Source organism: Eptesicus fuscus, chromosome 5 (genome assembly GCF_027574615.1).
Source record: "Eptesicus fuscus isolate TK198812 chromosome 5, DD_ASM_mEF_20220401, whole genome shotgun sequence".
Taxonomy (NCBI): Eukaryota; Metazoa; Chordata; class Mammalia; order Chiroptera; family Vespertilionidae; genus Eptesicus; species Eptesicus fuscus.
In genome coordinates, this window is record NC_072477.1 from 68,651,951 (window position 1) to 68,668,649 (window position 16,699).

General features: G+C 41.8%; 1 protein-coding gene across 1 annotated transcript in view; it reads right to left on the reverse strand.

Annotated features, from left to right (window-relative positions):
• SPRED1 (sprouty related EVH1 domain containing 1) overlaps window positions 1-16,046 on the reverse strand; it is a 125,217-nt gene extending 109,171 nt beyond the window's left edge. Inside the window, exon 1 of the mRNA XM_054716371.1 lies at window positions 15,160-16,046. Within this exon, the coding sequence (XP_054572346.1) occupies window positions 15,160-15,191 (32 nt within the window). The 5' untranslated portion in view covers window positions 15,192-16,046. The remainder of the gene's footprint in view (window positions 1-15,159) is intronic.
• Between the last annotated feature and the right edge of the window lie 653 nt (window positions 16,047-16,699).

Consider the following 16,699-nt stretch of genomic DNA (forward strand, 5'->3'; position numbering starts at 1 on the left):
ACTGAATGGGAGCACAAAAGTCAGCCTATGTCATCACACAGAAAGTTAAGCTATTTTATGAAAGGTTGTGTGTGTGTGTGTGTGTGTGTGTGTGTGTGTGTGTGTGTGTGTATGAATGCATTCACACACACACACACTGTGTCAAAAGGTATAATGTATTTGTTATTGTCACAGTTAAAGATTAAGTCACTGTTTTAGGGGAGGTCAATTGGGAGAAAAGGAGACATATGTAAAACTTTAGACAATATGTATGTCCCTCAGCCCAGCCTGCACCCTCACCAATCTGGGACCCCTCGAGGGATGTCCTACTGCCCGTTTAGGCCCAATCCCGGTGGGGGCCTAAACGGGCAGTTGGACATCCCTCTCACAATCCAGGACTGCTGGCTCCCAACTGCTTGCCTGCCTGCCTTCCTGATTGCCCCTAACCGCTTCTGCCTGCCAGCCTGATCACCCCCTAACCACTCCCCTGCCAGCCTGATTGATGCCTAACTGCTCCCCTGCCAGCCTGTTTGCCCCTAACTACCCTCCCCTGCAGGCCTGGTCACCCCTAACTGTCCTCCCCTGCAGGCCTGGTCCCCCCCAACTGCTCTCCCTTGCAGGCCTGGGTCCTTCCCAACTGCCCTTCCCTGCAGGCCCGGTTGCCCCCAACTGCCCTCCCTTGCAGGCCTGGTACCTCCCAACTGCCCTCCCCTGCTGGCCATCTTGTGGCAGCCATCTTGTGTCCACATGGGGGCAGCCATCTTGTATGTTGGAGTGGTGGTCAATTTGCATATTATTCTTTTATTAGATAGGATAGCAAAGAGCTGGAAACCTAAAGTGTTCACTAAGAAGATAATAGCTATGTAAACTTATGGTACAACTTGATGGAATATTATAGGCATTAAAATAATGATTACTAAAAATCTATGTATGAGCATAGAAATTATTTATATTAAGTATATCAGGTAAAAAATGAATGATATTTGTGCATACCCTACTAAAACAAGTAAAATATATACATATGGATCTAGAAGCAACTGAAAATTGTGTTGTTTTTTTTATTGATTTCTTTCTTTCCTAGATGTTATTTCCCAAAACAAGCAAACACAAAGTCAGTGTCTTAGTCTGTTCAGGCTGCTATAATAAAATACCACTGATGGGCAGCTTATTAACAAGAGATACGTATCTCTTACAGTTCTGGAGACTGGGAAGTCCAAGATCAAGATGCCAGCATGGTCAGATTAGGGCTTTCTCCTGGTTCACAGCCAAGGCCTTCCTCTGTGTCCCTCAGACGGTAAAAGACCTAGGGATCTATCTGGAGCCTCCTTTTTTAGAAGGATCCACCCTCATGATTTAAACACCTCCCTAATGCCCCAGCTCCAAATGCCATCATCTTTGGGGGTTAGGATTTAAACATACAAATTGGGGATAGGCGTGAGGGCACAGACATTCAGACCATAGCAGTCAGTTAAAAGGACTTCTCAGTTTCAGTTTTCCTCCCACTACACCTAGCCAAATCTGTTTGACACAGGGCAAATACGCAAATGACACAACTAGAAGTTAGCCAGTAATTAAAAGCCAAACCAGTGTATGCTAAGGCCTAGTACACATTATAAAGTTCAGACTCATCTGCAATAGGGTCTACATAACATCAGATACATTCTTTCTCTTTTTGGCTCACTTAGAAGCTACATATTTTGAAGTATCAAGACTAGGAAAAATTGCTCAAGAAAACAAAGGTGGTCAGAGGCTAGCTTGTCTCACTCATCTCTCCCCTTTTTTTAAAAAATGATCATAATACAGTTAAAGAATATCTTAATTAGATATACTTATTAAAGTTATTTGTTATATGTTAATTCTTATTAATTTTGTTTGTTGGCTTGAATAATCCTCTAGAAAAAGTATACACAATTTTTAATCATCATATTTTTTAAATTCCTGATTTATGTTCATTTAAGATCTTGATTGAGAATTAACTTCAAATTCTTTCCTAACCCAAGTGTCAGTAATTATGTATCTAAGGCAGTTATTTTTAAATTAACCAATTATACAGTTTTAGAATAATGAGGCTAAATATCAGGCTAAATTAAAACATAAACAAGTTTTTGCTTTAGTTGTTGAGGACTATAAAATGAACTCAAACATAAGCTTACAGACCTTTAGCCGTCCAAATTCAAGTTAACAGACTAAATCAAGAGCAATGAACTGACTAGCAGATCTTGCCTCTCACTTATCACTAGGATCTCTATTAATAGATCTAGCCTATTAATAGGAATCCTAGTTTGATTACAGTTGCGAAAAATTGTCTAAATCTTTAAAAAGCTGAAAAAAACCTTCCTCTCCCCTTCTCTCCCATGAAAGTAGATTTTTGCTCTCCCTACAATATTTGAAAGCTCCTGCATTCAACTGAGAAAGATGACTTATACTTCCAAAATGTGCTCAGGTGTTAAAATTGCTTTCATTAACAAGCTCTAGAAATATACTCCTTTTATAACTAAATAGTTGTATTAAATACCAAACAAACAAAAAGACTGGCTAGAGCTAGTTCTTTACCCAACACTTACATTCTCTTTACTCAATCTTTGCTCAGAACATGGAAGAAAATGTTCACGATACAGATTTATATTATTTTCTGCTTATTGGAATTACTAGTTTCTAAGTTTTTCTAAAAAGTTGCTTTTTAACATTTAAAGTGAAATACAAATTTTCTAGGAGTTCAAATCCTTTTTAAAAAGTAACCCTACCAGTAATGGCCAGGTAGCTCAGTTATTTAGAGTGTTGTTTGAATACATCAAGGTTCTGGGTTCATCCAGTCAGGGCACAAAAAGCAACCAATGAATGCATAGAGAAGTGGAACAACAACAAAAATTAATGTTTCTCTCTCTTTAAAATCAATAAATAATTTTTTTAAAAAAAAGTAACCCCACATACAATTCAGGCTAAGTGAAAGTAAGCACTCATTATTTCATGAACCTTTCTTCTCAAGAATTAAAAGTTCTTTTTAACATTCTCTTAACTCTCATAAAAAAATGATACCAAGGGAGGGGAAGTTACATTTATATTAACCTCTCTCTTAAGTAATGACACATTTCCCTGGTTTTACAGATGGAGAATCAAGCATAAAGACAGGTTATGTGATTTGTCAAAGTCTTAATGCAACAGTCAGCAGTAACCACAGGATCATGTTAATTGTGAACACCAAGTTGTAGTTATTTAATTAGTGAATTTGGTTTTGAAAAGACCTTTCTAACCATTTAGATTGGAGTACCCCAAGAATATAAAACCTTCTGTCAAAGACAATATAATTTATTTGGATAAAGTCAACATCTTGGTTAGTCTTTCAGAAACCTTAAAGTTCCTAATAAAAATCCAAATTTGGGTAATTCATTTACATGTCTATCCTCCCTTCCACTTTCTAATTCCCACCATCTTTCATCCCTTGATAGGGCCATTATTACACGAGATCCTAACATTCCTAATATTCTCAACTCCTCTCAGGTAAGCCCTTCCCTTTTCTTACCCTCCTCCCTGACACCCTCATCTTCAACCTCCAATTCCAAAATCCTTATTCCTGTCTCTTTAAATTGTAGAGGCAGATGTCAGCATTCATACTCCCACTCTAAGCTGCTCATCCCACACTCACATTAAATACATTGGCCTTGGCTCAGGATTCCTCTCCACCTCAACTCCTAACACCAACCCAGAAACTTGAACAGCCACATTGTTGACCTTTTAAAACATCCTAGCAGATTCTGGCTCCTCTACTCCTACAACCTGTTTTTACTTTAATCTTCCCTCACATGTCAGCACTCTTGAGTCTGTGTTCTCTGATCAAAATCTAACTTTCAATTTTTCCCACTTTCACTCATGTGTCCATTAACTTTATCAAAACTTCCAGTCACTCAAATCAGCTGTCAATTCTATGTGTCTACCTATCACTTCAAGCTTAATTTCTTGTTTAAAATCAAGTCTGGCCATTAAGTATTTGAGATACAGTATAAACATTACATTGCATTTTGAATCTCATTTCTACCACTTACTCCCTTGTGTGGCTGTGGGCAAGTTACTAAACCTCTCTTAAATCTCAGTTATCTCTATCTGTAACTATGGATAATACTTAGCTCACATGGTCCTTTAGAAGGATTAAATCTGACAAGCAGTAAAACAGTTTGAGAGGCTCCACTCTCCTAGGCCTTGCTCTATCAATTGCCCATCTTTTAACTTTTTTTTTCTTTCTCTGCATAACTGACATCACCTCATTTAACAAATAATCTCAACTCCCAGCTTCCCCCTAAATGAGTATAATCTTACTCTTTGCTGTCTCCATTTCATCACTTCCCATTTTAACACTTTCTCTCTGAACTCTCCTACCTCTCAAGACTTTTCTGTCTTTTAGTGTCTCTTCTTACACTCGCTTAAAAACACTGCTGTTGCCCGGCCCGTATGGCTCAGTGGGTGAGCGTCGACCTATGAACCAGAAGGTCATGGTTCGATTCCAGGTCAGGGCACATGTCCCGGTTGCAGGCTCAGTCCCCAGTAAGGGGGCATGCAGAAGACAGCAGATCAGTGATTCTCTCTCATCATTGATGTTTCTATCTCTCCCTCTCTCTCTCTTCCTCTCTGAAATCAATTAAAAGTATATTTTAAAACAACAACAACAACAAAAAAAAAAACTGCTGTTTCTAACTATTCAACTTCCCATTTCTACTTAATATTATCCTTGGGCAATTTTCCACTAGCTTCAACTATTACATATGCTGAATATGTTGCCTCTAACTCTGCCCTCTTAACATTCTTTGGGCACCAAATCTATAATTTAAAGCACCTTATGGGGTATTTTATACCTTGACTAGTGGCCCTGTGCACGAAATTCGTGCACATTAAAAGGGGATTAATTAGAGGAAATATTTTAATATTGCTATTCGCCCTTTCTCTATAATAGAAATGTCAGAGATGAAAGAAAATTAGTAAAATGTATATGAAAACCTTCCTCCTATCAGAGTCTGGGGCGCACCACGGGACCCAGAGTCAAGTCCCCGCCCACCCACATGCACCTCAAAATCACGTGAGACCCAGACCCGGCCGCCTCCCCCTCATTGGGCTAGATCCAGACCGGGCAGTCCCACCCTTGTCAAGCCCCACCAGGCAGGGGACGTAGCCTCAGATCCCTTGGCCCAGCGCCAGGACGGGGGGCATGGCCTGAGGTCCCCCAGCCCACACCGGGGCGGGGGGTGTGCCTTGAGGTCCCCTGTCAAACCCCACCAGGTGGGGGGGGCGCAGCCTCAGGTCCCCTGGCCCGGTGCTGGGGTGGGGGTTGCGGCCTGAGGTCCCCTGGCCTGGTGCCAGGGTGGGGAGCGTGGCCTGAGGTCCCCTGTCAAGTCCCACCTGGTGGGGGGCGCAGCCTGAGGTTCCCAAGCCTGGCGCTGGGGCGGGGGGAGCAGCCTGAGGTCCCCTAGCCCAGCACCAGGACGGGAAGCGCACCTTGAGATCCCCTGTCAAGCCCTGCCGGGTGTGGGGCTCGGCCTGAGGTCCCCTGTCAAGCCCCATTGGGGCGGGGGAGGGCGTAGCCTCAGGTCCCTGCTGATTGCCCGTTAAGGCTCCTTATGGGAACTTGGCCTCAGCTGTGTGTGCAGCCATCTTTGTGACAGAGTGATGGTCAATTAGCATATCCCCTCTTTATTAGATAGGATACCTAGTAGGCACCCACAAATTAAAAAGTATCAAAATTGAGTTATTTCGCCCTTAAAAACTGTCTCTTCCTCTTCCCACTTCATTTAAAAGCATCACAGTCACCCAAATTTAAAATGTTGAAATCATCCCACACTCATCCTACTTCCTTCACATCCAGTCACATAATCACACTTACTGGAAATCTAAACTGCCTTACAAATTCATCCTCAACAGTTCCAAATGAACTATTCCCAGCTGTTCTTTACCTTGATCATTATTACATCTTCCTCCTCAATGAGAGTTCATTTTCTTTTCCCTCTAATCACCTGTACAAAGGAACCCTCGTATTCACCGTTCTACACAAATTTGACATCACTTCCTCACTTAAAATAATGTTCCCCACTGTCTACATGATAAAGACTTAAGCTGGTGCCTTTCATTATTATCCTTACTGACCTAAGAGTTGTGGTGAAGAGGGAGGGAAGCTCAAAGAACAAATTTTCTTCCAATGCTTCGTGCTTTATCTGAAAAATTTATGGGAATTCTGTTCAAAATTAATGTTATTAACATACTGAACAGTTAAATAAATTTCTCTCAACTTTTCAAAAGTTTTGAAAAAGCTTCCAGGAGCCTCTGTCACATTTATCTTGTGGCCCTCAGGCTCCAGACCTAGCCATCACCTTTGCTCCAAGATTGCTGATACACAGTTAAACACAAATCTATACTTACAATCTGGCCACCAACACCTTGTAATCTATCTCCCATTACTCCTCCAAACATGTTTACCCAAAAAGCTATTGCTTTTCTTCAAACCTTCTGTGCTTGCTTTTGTTTTACCCCCTCCCCACCCCACTTCTTGGAATACTTTTTTCCTTTTCCATCTCATCTCTAGGTGACTCCTAAAGTGCCACTTGTTTTCTGAAAACTTCCTTCACACATAACTCTCACCCTGCCATCCACCTCCAGATAGAATCACTTTCTCCTACAGCCTTGAATAACTTCATAAGCAGAGCACTCATCACATTTCAGAGGGATCTAGTTCCCCTGTTGGAAAGTGAAAGCAGTTATCAGATTTTACTTATCTTTGTATCTCCAAGGCTAAGGAAAAGTCAAATGCCTAGTAGGCACTCAAATGTCACTGATCTGAAATTCTTGAAGAAAACGTTACTAATGAAATCTGTCCTGAAAAACTGTTAAGAAATCCATATACACAATTCAGCAACTAAAATTTTGAAATGCTTTCACATATTATTAATGGGGCAAACCCAGACTTGATCCTGAATTCCAATCTCAAAGTATCAATGTAACTAACAATAAAACAGAAAAAAAAAAGTTTGGTAACTTTATGCCAAAGTTACTAAAACATTCTAATGTGGTGAAAGTTATGACAACTTTGAAAAAGTGGCATCAGAAAAGTCATGATTCACTAAATTTCTGGTAACCCAAAAGACTTGTATGCATATAAGCATAACCAATGGACACAGACACTAGGGAGGTGAGGGCATGTGCTGGGGGGTAGGAGTGGCCAGGGAGAGGTCAATGGAGGAAAAAGGAGACATATGTAATACTTTAAACAAAAAATTAAAAACAAAAACAAATAACCATGTATTTGTGAAAGTAATCTCTAAACATGTGAATAAACAAATGAGATGTGTTCAATCATAAGCAATAGTATCATTAAATACAACCAGCAAAAAACAACTGCATTCTACATTCTAAGCCATAAAGGCCTTTATCTAAATTATAATGTTATAAAACTGATTAGATTAATTGTTATTTCCAATCACTGTTGAATTTACTAAAGCTTATTCTTTGCACTCTAAATGTACAAAGAAAATGCCTTCCATGATAATTCAAAAATTTCAGATACAAGGAAATCTTCACCAATCAATTCTATATTTATAAGTAACAGTAACGCTATATTCAATGTGGTTCAGAAATACAAAGAAAATCACTTAGGATTCTAGAATTAATGAACTAAAAGAAATCCTAAAGATCAAATCCAACACTCTCATTTTAAATCAGAAAAATTAAGTCTTAAATTTTAGGGAGCAGAAATAATGTAAATCTGTATTTATGAATATTTATATCATAAATCTTTAAATTATGAACATTTACTTCCATATTGTAGGCAGAGATGGAATGACAGTATTACATTTCTGGCACATATTAAAACTATCATGTCTCTCCTTTAACATTCCAATGTGATAAACTACATGGAGTTTGTTAGGTTGTTCCTTTCTTGCAATCTACAGATAATCCCAGTTTGACTGTGAGGCTGTTTTGTGTTTAGTTCACTGAATTGGGTTTAATTTGCTCCTTTTGAAAATTCTCAGCCATTATCTCTATTTCCTCTCCTCCATTATCTCTTCTTTTGGAACTGTTGAACTTGTATGTTGAACTTGTTTATCTTAGCCTTCATGTTTCTTAATCTTCCCATTTTATATCCATATCTTTGGGTTCAGCCTTCTATAGCAGGAGATTTTTTAAAAATATGTTTTTATTGATTTTAGAGAAAAGAAGGGAGAGGGAGAGAAACATAGATGGGCTGCCTCCTGCACGCCCCCTACTAGGAATGGCGCACAAGAGCCGGGCATGTGCCCTGAGAGGAATCTAAAGGGCAATCTTTCAGCGCATGGAAGGATGCTCAACCAGCTGAGCCACACCGGCCAGGGCTGTAGCAGATCTTAACCTTTGGTGCCATGGACCTCTTTGTCAGTCTAAAGAAGCCTATGGTCCCCTTCTCAGAACATTAAAGGCTTAAAACATAATGCACAGGATTACAAAAGAAATCAATTACATTGACATATCAAAATATTTTAAATTTTGAAACAGCCATACAAAATACATGTGCTTCTTTTATTAACATTTTAAAATATAAGTTCTAGCAATAGTTTAATAACTATAATAATTTCAAACTAGTGACTATAAGTGCTATTTCAAGATACCTATTAATCCCTGGACACCAATTGTACTGTTAAAAAAAAATCTGACTTCTATCACCAGTATGGGTGAATTATATCCTTTTAAAAATAAATAATGTTGAAGTCCAAAACCCTAGTATCTCAGAAAGTGATCTTGCTTGGAAATAGGGTTGTTGTAGAATGTAAAGAGGAAGTCATACTGGAGTAGGGTGGGTTCCTAATCCAATATGACTGGTGTCCTTATACTAGTAGTAAAAGGGCCATGTGGCCCTAGCTGGGTTGCTCAGTGGATAGAGTGTCGGCCTGTGAACTGAAGGGTCCTGGGTTCAATTTTGGTCAACGGGACATGCCCAGGTTGTGGGCTCGATCCCCAGTTGGGGGCATATAGGAGGCAGCCAATTAATGATTCTCTCTCATCATTGATGTTTCTCTCTCTCCTTTCTTCTCTGAAATAAAAAAATATATATATATTAAAAAAAGGGAAGGGGGGCATGTGAAGATAGAGATACACAGAGAGAACACCATGCGATGATGAAAGCAGATTATGGAATTAGGCAGCTGCAAGCCAAGGAATGCCAAAGCTGCCATCAACCACATTAGCTAGGAAGAGGCAAGGATGGATTCACCCATTGATTTCAGAGCATAGCCCTGCCAACACCTTGATTTTGAACTTCTAACCTCCAGAACTGTGAGACAATAAATTTCTGTTGTTTTAAGCCGCTTAGTTTGTGATACTTTATTATGACAGTCCTAGGGAACTAATACAATTGCTGTCACAAGAACTTCTAATTCTGCTATGATTTGTTGGTATTTCCTTCAACCATGAATGTAAACAAGGTTCAGTTAGAGATTAGTAGTCTGAATTCTAAGAATTCAATGTCTCAAACAATTTAACAACTTAGTCTAAGAGCCATTACTAATGAACCATATTTTTTTAAAATATATTTTATTGATTTTTTACAGAGAGGAAGAGAGAGGGATAGAGAGTTAGAAACATCGATGAGAGAGAAACATCGATCAGCTGCCTCTTGCACACCCCCTACTGGGGATGTGCCCGCAACCAAGGTACATGCCCTTGACCGGAATCGAACTTGGGACCTTTCAGTCTGCAGGCCGACGCTCTATCCACTGAGCCAAACCGGTTTCGGCTAATGAACCATATTTTAACAAAAACAATAAACTATGTTTAAACAAAAATACATCTTTTTTTTTTTTTTTTTCATTTAAAACCATTCAGTTTGCCACAAAAATCAACATGTTAGGAGTTTATAATGACAATAGCTCAGGACTCTAAAATGAGATGCTGCTATGACACAAAATTTGTCATAAACAGCAAACTAAATCTGAATATTAAAAAATAAGGCCCTGGCAGGGTAGCTCAGTTGGTTAATGCACAACACTGTCCCCATACACCACGGTTGCAAGTTCAATCTCAGGTTAGGGCACAAACAAGAAGCAACCAATGAATGCATCAGTAAGTGGAACAATAAAGTGATGTTTCTCTTTCTTTCAAATATATCTATATATATAAAAGCCTAAGTGACCAAACGACCAGTCGTTATGACGTGCACTGACCACCAGGGGGCAGACACTCAACGCAGAAGCTGCTGCCTGGTGGTCAGTGCGCTCCCACAGCCAAGTTCCTACATCTGGCCAACCACCCCGCAGTGCCCCCCCCAAGCCAGCTGGCCCTGATGGGGACTGGGCAAGACGGCCCCCAATCAGCCCTGATCACCGGCTAGGACGAGGGACCCCACCCATGCACAAATTCATGCACTGGGCCTCTAGTGAGTCAATAAAAAAATTTTAAAATAAAATAAAAAATTTCATTATCTGCATTAGCTCCTTAAATGAATTAAATTACCTCTTAGTATTAGATTAACATGATTTGTATGAATAAACAAATGAAAAGACTTACTTTGTTTGCACCTCTTGGACAATTAAAATACAAAGGTTGGTACCTTGTTAGTACAAGTATTGCTTTTAGAAATGCTCAAATTGGTATTTAAACCCAATAGCCTTAAAAGGAGACTTAAAAAAAGCACTAAAAAGTTCTCCATCTGTGATATATAATATCAAAGACACAGGGTTCTTAAGCCCAAAATAAGAAAATCTTAAAAGATTCTGAACATACTAATTGTTTCCAAATTTTTATCATCCTACCAGATCTCTACTAGAAGTCTTTCTTTCATTTGCTTCAATATTTCACAAACAACAACATAATAAAATTAATTAACAAATTTGTATGTTACAAGGCTAGTGACTTGCAGTATTTCTACCACCGTATTACTTTAGGGTGATTTAGCACAGGAAGGGGCCATAATAATGCTCAGTTCAAATACCTTGATTTACAAGTGAGCAAACTGAGGCCCATATAAGCTGTCACTTGCCCAGAATCACAGAAAAAATTAGTGACAGGACAGCATTGCATCACCCAGTTCCAAGTCCAATGTTCTCTACACTATACCCTACTACATAAAGGTTGGTAAAAGTTAAATAAATGATCTGCAGATGACTTCTGTATGATCACATACATTGTAATTTTATTTTATTATATAGTATTTTGTTTCAGTCCAGTTGTCCAAAAACAACCTCACAAGTTTGTTTTTTCAAGTATCAATTTTATTTTACCATCCAGCACCTTTTAAAAATAGGCATAAGATCTAATTTCCTCATTCAATTTGGCAAAAATTGCCCTGGCCAGGTGGCCCAGGTGGTTGGAGCAATGTCCCATATAGCGGGTTCAATTCCCAGTCAGGGCACACACCTAGGTTGCTGGCTGGGTCCAGGGGGGTATGGGAGGCAACTGATGTATGTTTCTCTCTCACATCTTTCTCTTTCTCTCTTCCTTTCTCTCTCTCTCTCTTTCCCAGAATCAATAAAAAACATATCCTCAGGTGAGATTTTTTTTTTAAATGGCAAAAATTTATTTCTAAGAGAACTGGACAGACATTTCAAGGTATAAGCACTCTGATACACTGAGTTATTCTTTTCTAGAGGGCAATTTGGCAGAAATAAAAAAATTTAAAACTTACTTCTATTAACTCCATTCCTAGACTATCTCAAGGAAAAAGTAATATATTTGGATACAGACAGAACTCAGGATCAAATGCAGCACTGTTTAGAAATATCCAAAAATAGTAGACTGACTAAAACTAATGCATGTTACATACTGAATATAATGTAGCCATTAAAATTATATTCTAGAATGTAATGACATAGGAAAATATTCACAATATATTAAGTTATAATAGTATCTGCTACGCAATTCCATTTCTGCTGAAAATACACGCATATTCATAAATTATATTACATGGTAAAAAAATCGAATAAATGAATATGATTTATGCATATCATATGAAAAGTGTGTTTATATATCAAATATTAAGACATCTTAGTAGTAGAAATGCAAATAAGTTATTATTTTTTCACTTTAAAGACTATTTTGTACATTATCTGAAATAAACTATTACTCCTGCATGGAAAGAATTATTTTTTTAAACTGCACTTTTAACTCAGTTCCAGTTCCTACTAAAGGTTGAAGAAAAGCAGAATTTTACCAACCCTTCCCAAAGTCTGATATTGCATAAGACAAAGTCTTACACATAGTAGATCCTTCACTAATTCTTGATTCAATATACATCCACAATCAACCTCTGAGAGCTATCTATCTCTCTACACATAACTCTTATTTCAAATAATAAAGCATATAATAGAGGATTTCAAAATGAGGCCACAAAGGCCTTACTGTATTTTATTACAATGGCTAGAAAAGATTAAGGTTTCTCAAGATATTGGTGATTTTCACTTTTTTTCTACACTTGATCTTAGTAATATAGGCCTAGAAGCGATTCACATTTTTTTTCTAACGGTTGAAAAACATTCCAGTGTTAAAAATAATCTCTACTGTAATTAAATTCCTATTAATTGAGACTTTGAAAAAAACTGAGGAAAGAAAAAAATAAACAAGGATTTTATAAATAAAGTCCACATTACAGGGCAGTTTTAAACTATGTTAAACCTTCAAGGGCATCGGCCATTATATATTTCTTGTATCTTCATAATATATATGGTTAAACAATAAATTGCCACTTCAAAACATTACTTTATATATTAAAGATGAGATATATAAATTACCAGAATAAAAGCTACGTTCGAAACAAGTTTACTGTGGTTTATCTAATGCACAATGTTGGCCCTGTTGGCCCTAAGAAAACTGATTACCAGATGAACACATCACTTTCTAATATAAAAAAATTTTAAGTAAAATCCCAAGAGCTTGTTCCCATGAAGAGTTAAGATCTAATAGTAAAATATTATATGCTAAAACATTAATTTTGTCCTACAAAAACTAGCTTAACAAACCTCCTAGGGAGTAACATTAATAAAGCAGGATATATCTGTAAAAACAGAATTCCAAAAATATGGGTGAGATTTCCAAGTTGTCCCACACTAAGTACACATAAAATCTGAGAAAGAGAAAGAAAAGCAATCTTCTCGGTAAAAACTGCCATTTCGTGTTTCAAATATCAACATCTTTGGGATTAAACCACTGGGAATATTTACTCATTTTTCGTGTAACAGCAAAATCATCCACTGACATCACTACACCAAAAACTTGCTCTGAATTTGTTCATGACAAATATTACAGAAAGAGCCATTTAGAAACTATTTTACACGTGTGTCAATCCACATTTCCTCATTTGCTTTTCTATTAGCTGAGGTATTAAATATTTCACTTTAAATATGGTAATTAGTCTTTTCCTATCCCTAAAATGAACTTGACATGTTGATCCAAGCTTTCTTAAGAGACCCAAAAAACATCGTCCTTCTGTTCAGAATTTTCAGCAGCTGTTCTCCTAACCAGGCGTTATCTGAGATACAGCACTTCTTGATCTCGCTCAAAGTAGGTCTAATCTGCGGAAGGCAGTGAGACAGTGTACTGCACTGTGAATGGACAGCCAGGTATTTTATGAATGGAGGCGATCACGTGATCCCAGCACCTCCCCGAACTGATATTTCCCACATAACTGTGTCAACATTCTGAGAACAGGGGTAGTTGTTTGTGTGTGCGTATGTTTTAGAATTTAACCTAAAACTTCGAATTTTCCTTACTTCCTGAACTCAAAAATCTACGTGAAGGCAATCAAGCTTCGATTTTTTTTTCTTGGGAAATCCTTTTCAAGATGTCCAAGGTGATGGATGTTTAATTATTTTTTTATGAATGAAGAGTGTGCTATGCAAATGAGGGCGATTCACAAAAAAAAAGAGAGAACATGGCGGCCACTTCTGCTTCCCGACTGCACTGACACTGCAGCAATCTACCTTCTCGCACACCCGCTCATCGGAAGGGTGTGCTGGGGGGAGGGAGGGGAAGGAAAAACGCTGCTTGGCATTTCTCAAGCTATTTTATGTTAAACAGGCCTAGGCTTTGGACTTTTATTAAAGTTCTCTCAAAAGAGGTCTGACTCGAGGAATGCACTTTATTTAAAGGAATGCATCCTAGGACTAGCCTAGCCGTAACTCACTTAACTCTTTCCAACCCTCAAAAGATAAACAAAATTTGAATTACAAGAAAACGGAAGCTAATATCCTGCATGAAATTAAATCCGGTCTCAACAGAAAACATCTCACCAATACTTCTCCAAGCAGCTGTTACGTTAAAGCCAAATATTGTAAAAGGCAAAGCATTTCGCTGAAAAAAAAAAACAAACATAAGGACAGCCCACATAAATAAAAACTTTAACCAGGCTGCTCTAGAAGTTCATCAACGAAGTCATCGACATATTCAGCAATGTAAATAGTGTTAAACCAACACTAAGGTGTAAAAGGTGTATGTTAATATAGCTGAAGAACAAAAATTAGCATTCAAAATTCTCCTAGGCACCTGATAAACACATGTCCAATGTTCGCAAAGGCAAAACAGAATGGTTCGACATCTCCCACACTCCAGGTGTCCATAATCCCATTAAATTCTAAAAAATGTCCCCCTGGCCTCATTTTTTTTTTTTTTACAAGAATCTTACAGGTCATAAGTTTAAAAAAGGAGGGGAGGGGGGTAGAGGCTTAATCTGTATTTAAGAGTCACTGACTCATCAAATTAAGATTCAGGAGCCGTTTGCTGCAGGAGGTGCTCCCACACATCAGTCTCCAAGTGGAAGAGCTATAAAGGAAACAGGATGGGTCTTCGGGCTATGCTGATCGGCACGCTCCGGTGAAAAAGGACAGGCCAAAGGTCTTGCAGGCAAAGGGGTAATTTCTACCCTGCCTCCATCCATCCATCCACCCACATCACTCCATCTCCTGGGCATAAAACTGCCATCCAACCCCAACCCTCAATACCCTTCCCCAGAAGGAAGCAACTAAATGGGGGGTGGGGGATGGGGGGGGGGGGGGTGAGTGCTGCCTTGAAATTAAATGGCTAAAGAAATCAAATATTATCTGCAGAACAAGATGCACCGAACTCCCCAGGGTTGCAAGCTTCCCGGCACCCAAGTCTTCGAGGGGTGCGAGGGGTGCGAGGGGTGCGGGGGGGCGGCGGAGGAAGGATGGGGGGGGCAGGAATCAAGATCAATGGGGCGCTTACTCGTTGTCAGAAGTCGCCGTCTCCTCGCTCATCTTTCCCTCACCGTGATCCGATCTGGAGATGGAGGCGCAACAGCAGGAGGAGCAGCAGGAGCACCGAGGGACCGGAGGCAGCGACGGCCGGGGGGGCGCGCGGGCAGCGGCTCAGGGGCCTCACCATGGTGGACGCCTCACCCGGAGCGGTGCCCCCCCAGCCGGGAACCCCGGCCGCCCCCGCAGGGGGGTGGCGGCAACACCCTCCGCCGTGGCGACCCCAGCCTCTTGCCTCGCCTCAGCGCCCAGCCGGGAGATCCGAGGAGGCCGGGGAGGTGTGCGGAGAGGGAACGAGGAAGGGGGGCTGCAAAGGGCGACTGCAGAGCGGCTGCTCCCGCCACTGGGGTGGTGAGCCGCGGGGTCCGGCCAGCCAGGCGCGGGCGGGCGGGCGGGCGGCGGCGGCGAAGCCGGAGCAGAGGCGGCGCTGCCCTCAGGGATGCGGCGAGGAGGAAGCAGGGCTCCGCTCGGCGGGGGCCGGCGCGGGGGTGCCGAACCCAGGCTCCGGGCGGCGGCGGCGGCGCGGTCCTACCGGAGCCCACCCCACCATCTCCCGCCCCGCTGCCGGCACCCGCTCAGCCCCCGGCAGCGAGCGGGGCGGTCCTCAAGAGCGAGCAGAACCGGGCGCGGGGCCTCGCGGCGGCGGATTCCTCCAGACACGCTCCAGCCGGGACGGCTCCTGAGGGGGGGAAGAGGGGGCGGCGGGGAGCGCGTGAGGCGGGGGCAGGCGGCCGATCGCCCCCGCTCGGGCCGGCGAAGAAGAGCGGGCGCTCCCGGGGAGCAGGGTCCCGAGAAGCGGCTTGAGAGCGAGGAGAGCGGCCGCAGGTCACCAGCCAGCCGGTGTCCAGCCGCCGCTCGGCGGGCCAACTCCTCACCTCCGCACACCCGCCCGAGGGGAGCTGCCAGGGGGGCGGCGGAAGCGCTCACGCCGCCCGCTCCTTCCGCCGTCGCCGCTGCCCGAACCCGGGGCGCCCGCCGGAGGAGGCGAAGTAGTCCCTGGCGACTTCTCCCGGCCGCTGGCTTCCCGGGGCGGGGGGGGGAGCAAAGTGAGCACGGGGCTGGGGTTGCAGAGCGGGGTGCCCGGGCTGTGAGGGTGTGTGGGTAGGAGGACCCAAAGCTGCAGCCCCGGAGCGAATCACTGCCACTCGAAGTCGTGTGCAGCATAGCAAGTTTCAGGAAAGTAGTCCCCTCCTCCCTTCATTTCCCAAATCGGAGGGAGGCGGAGGGATACGCCAGGCACCGAGCTCTGTGTGCGTGCGCGCGCTCCAAACTCTTGGCACGCCGCGAAAGGGGGCGGGGGTGTGAGCTGCACCGGGAGCTGCTGAGGAGGCTGCATTGTTGCGGCGGCAGCGGTCCTCCCAGTCACTCGTTTTGGAATATCCAGATGGTTTGACCGAAGAAGCTAGAATAACTGTGCTCTAGGAGGACATGGGAGGCGACTCTGTTCTGCCGTGTGTGCTCTCCTTGCAGAGCAAAGAATGGAGCTGGCATGAGTTCATCTTTAGTTGGTG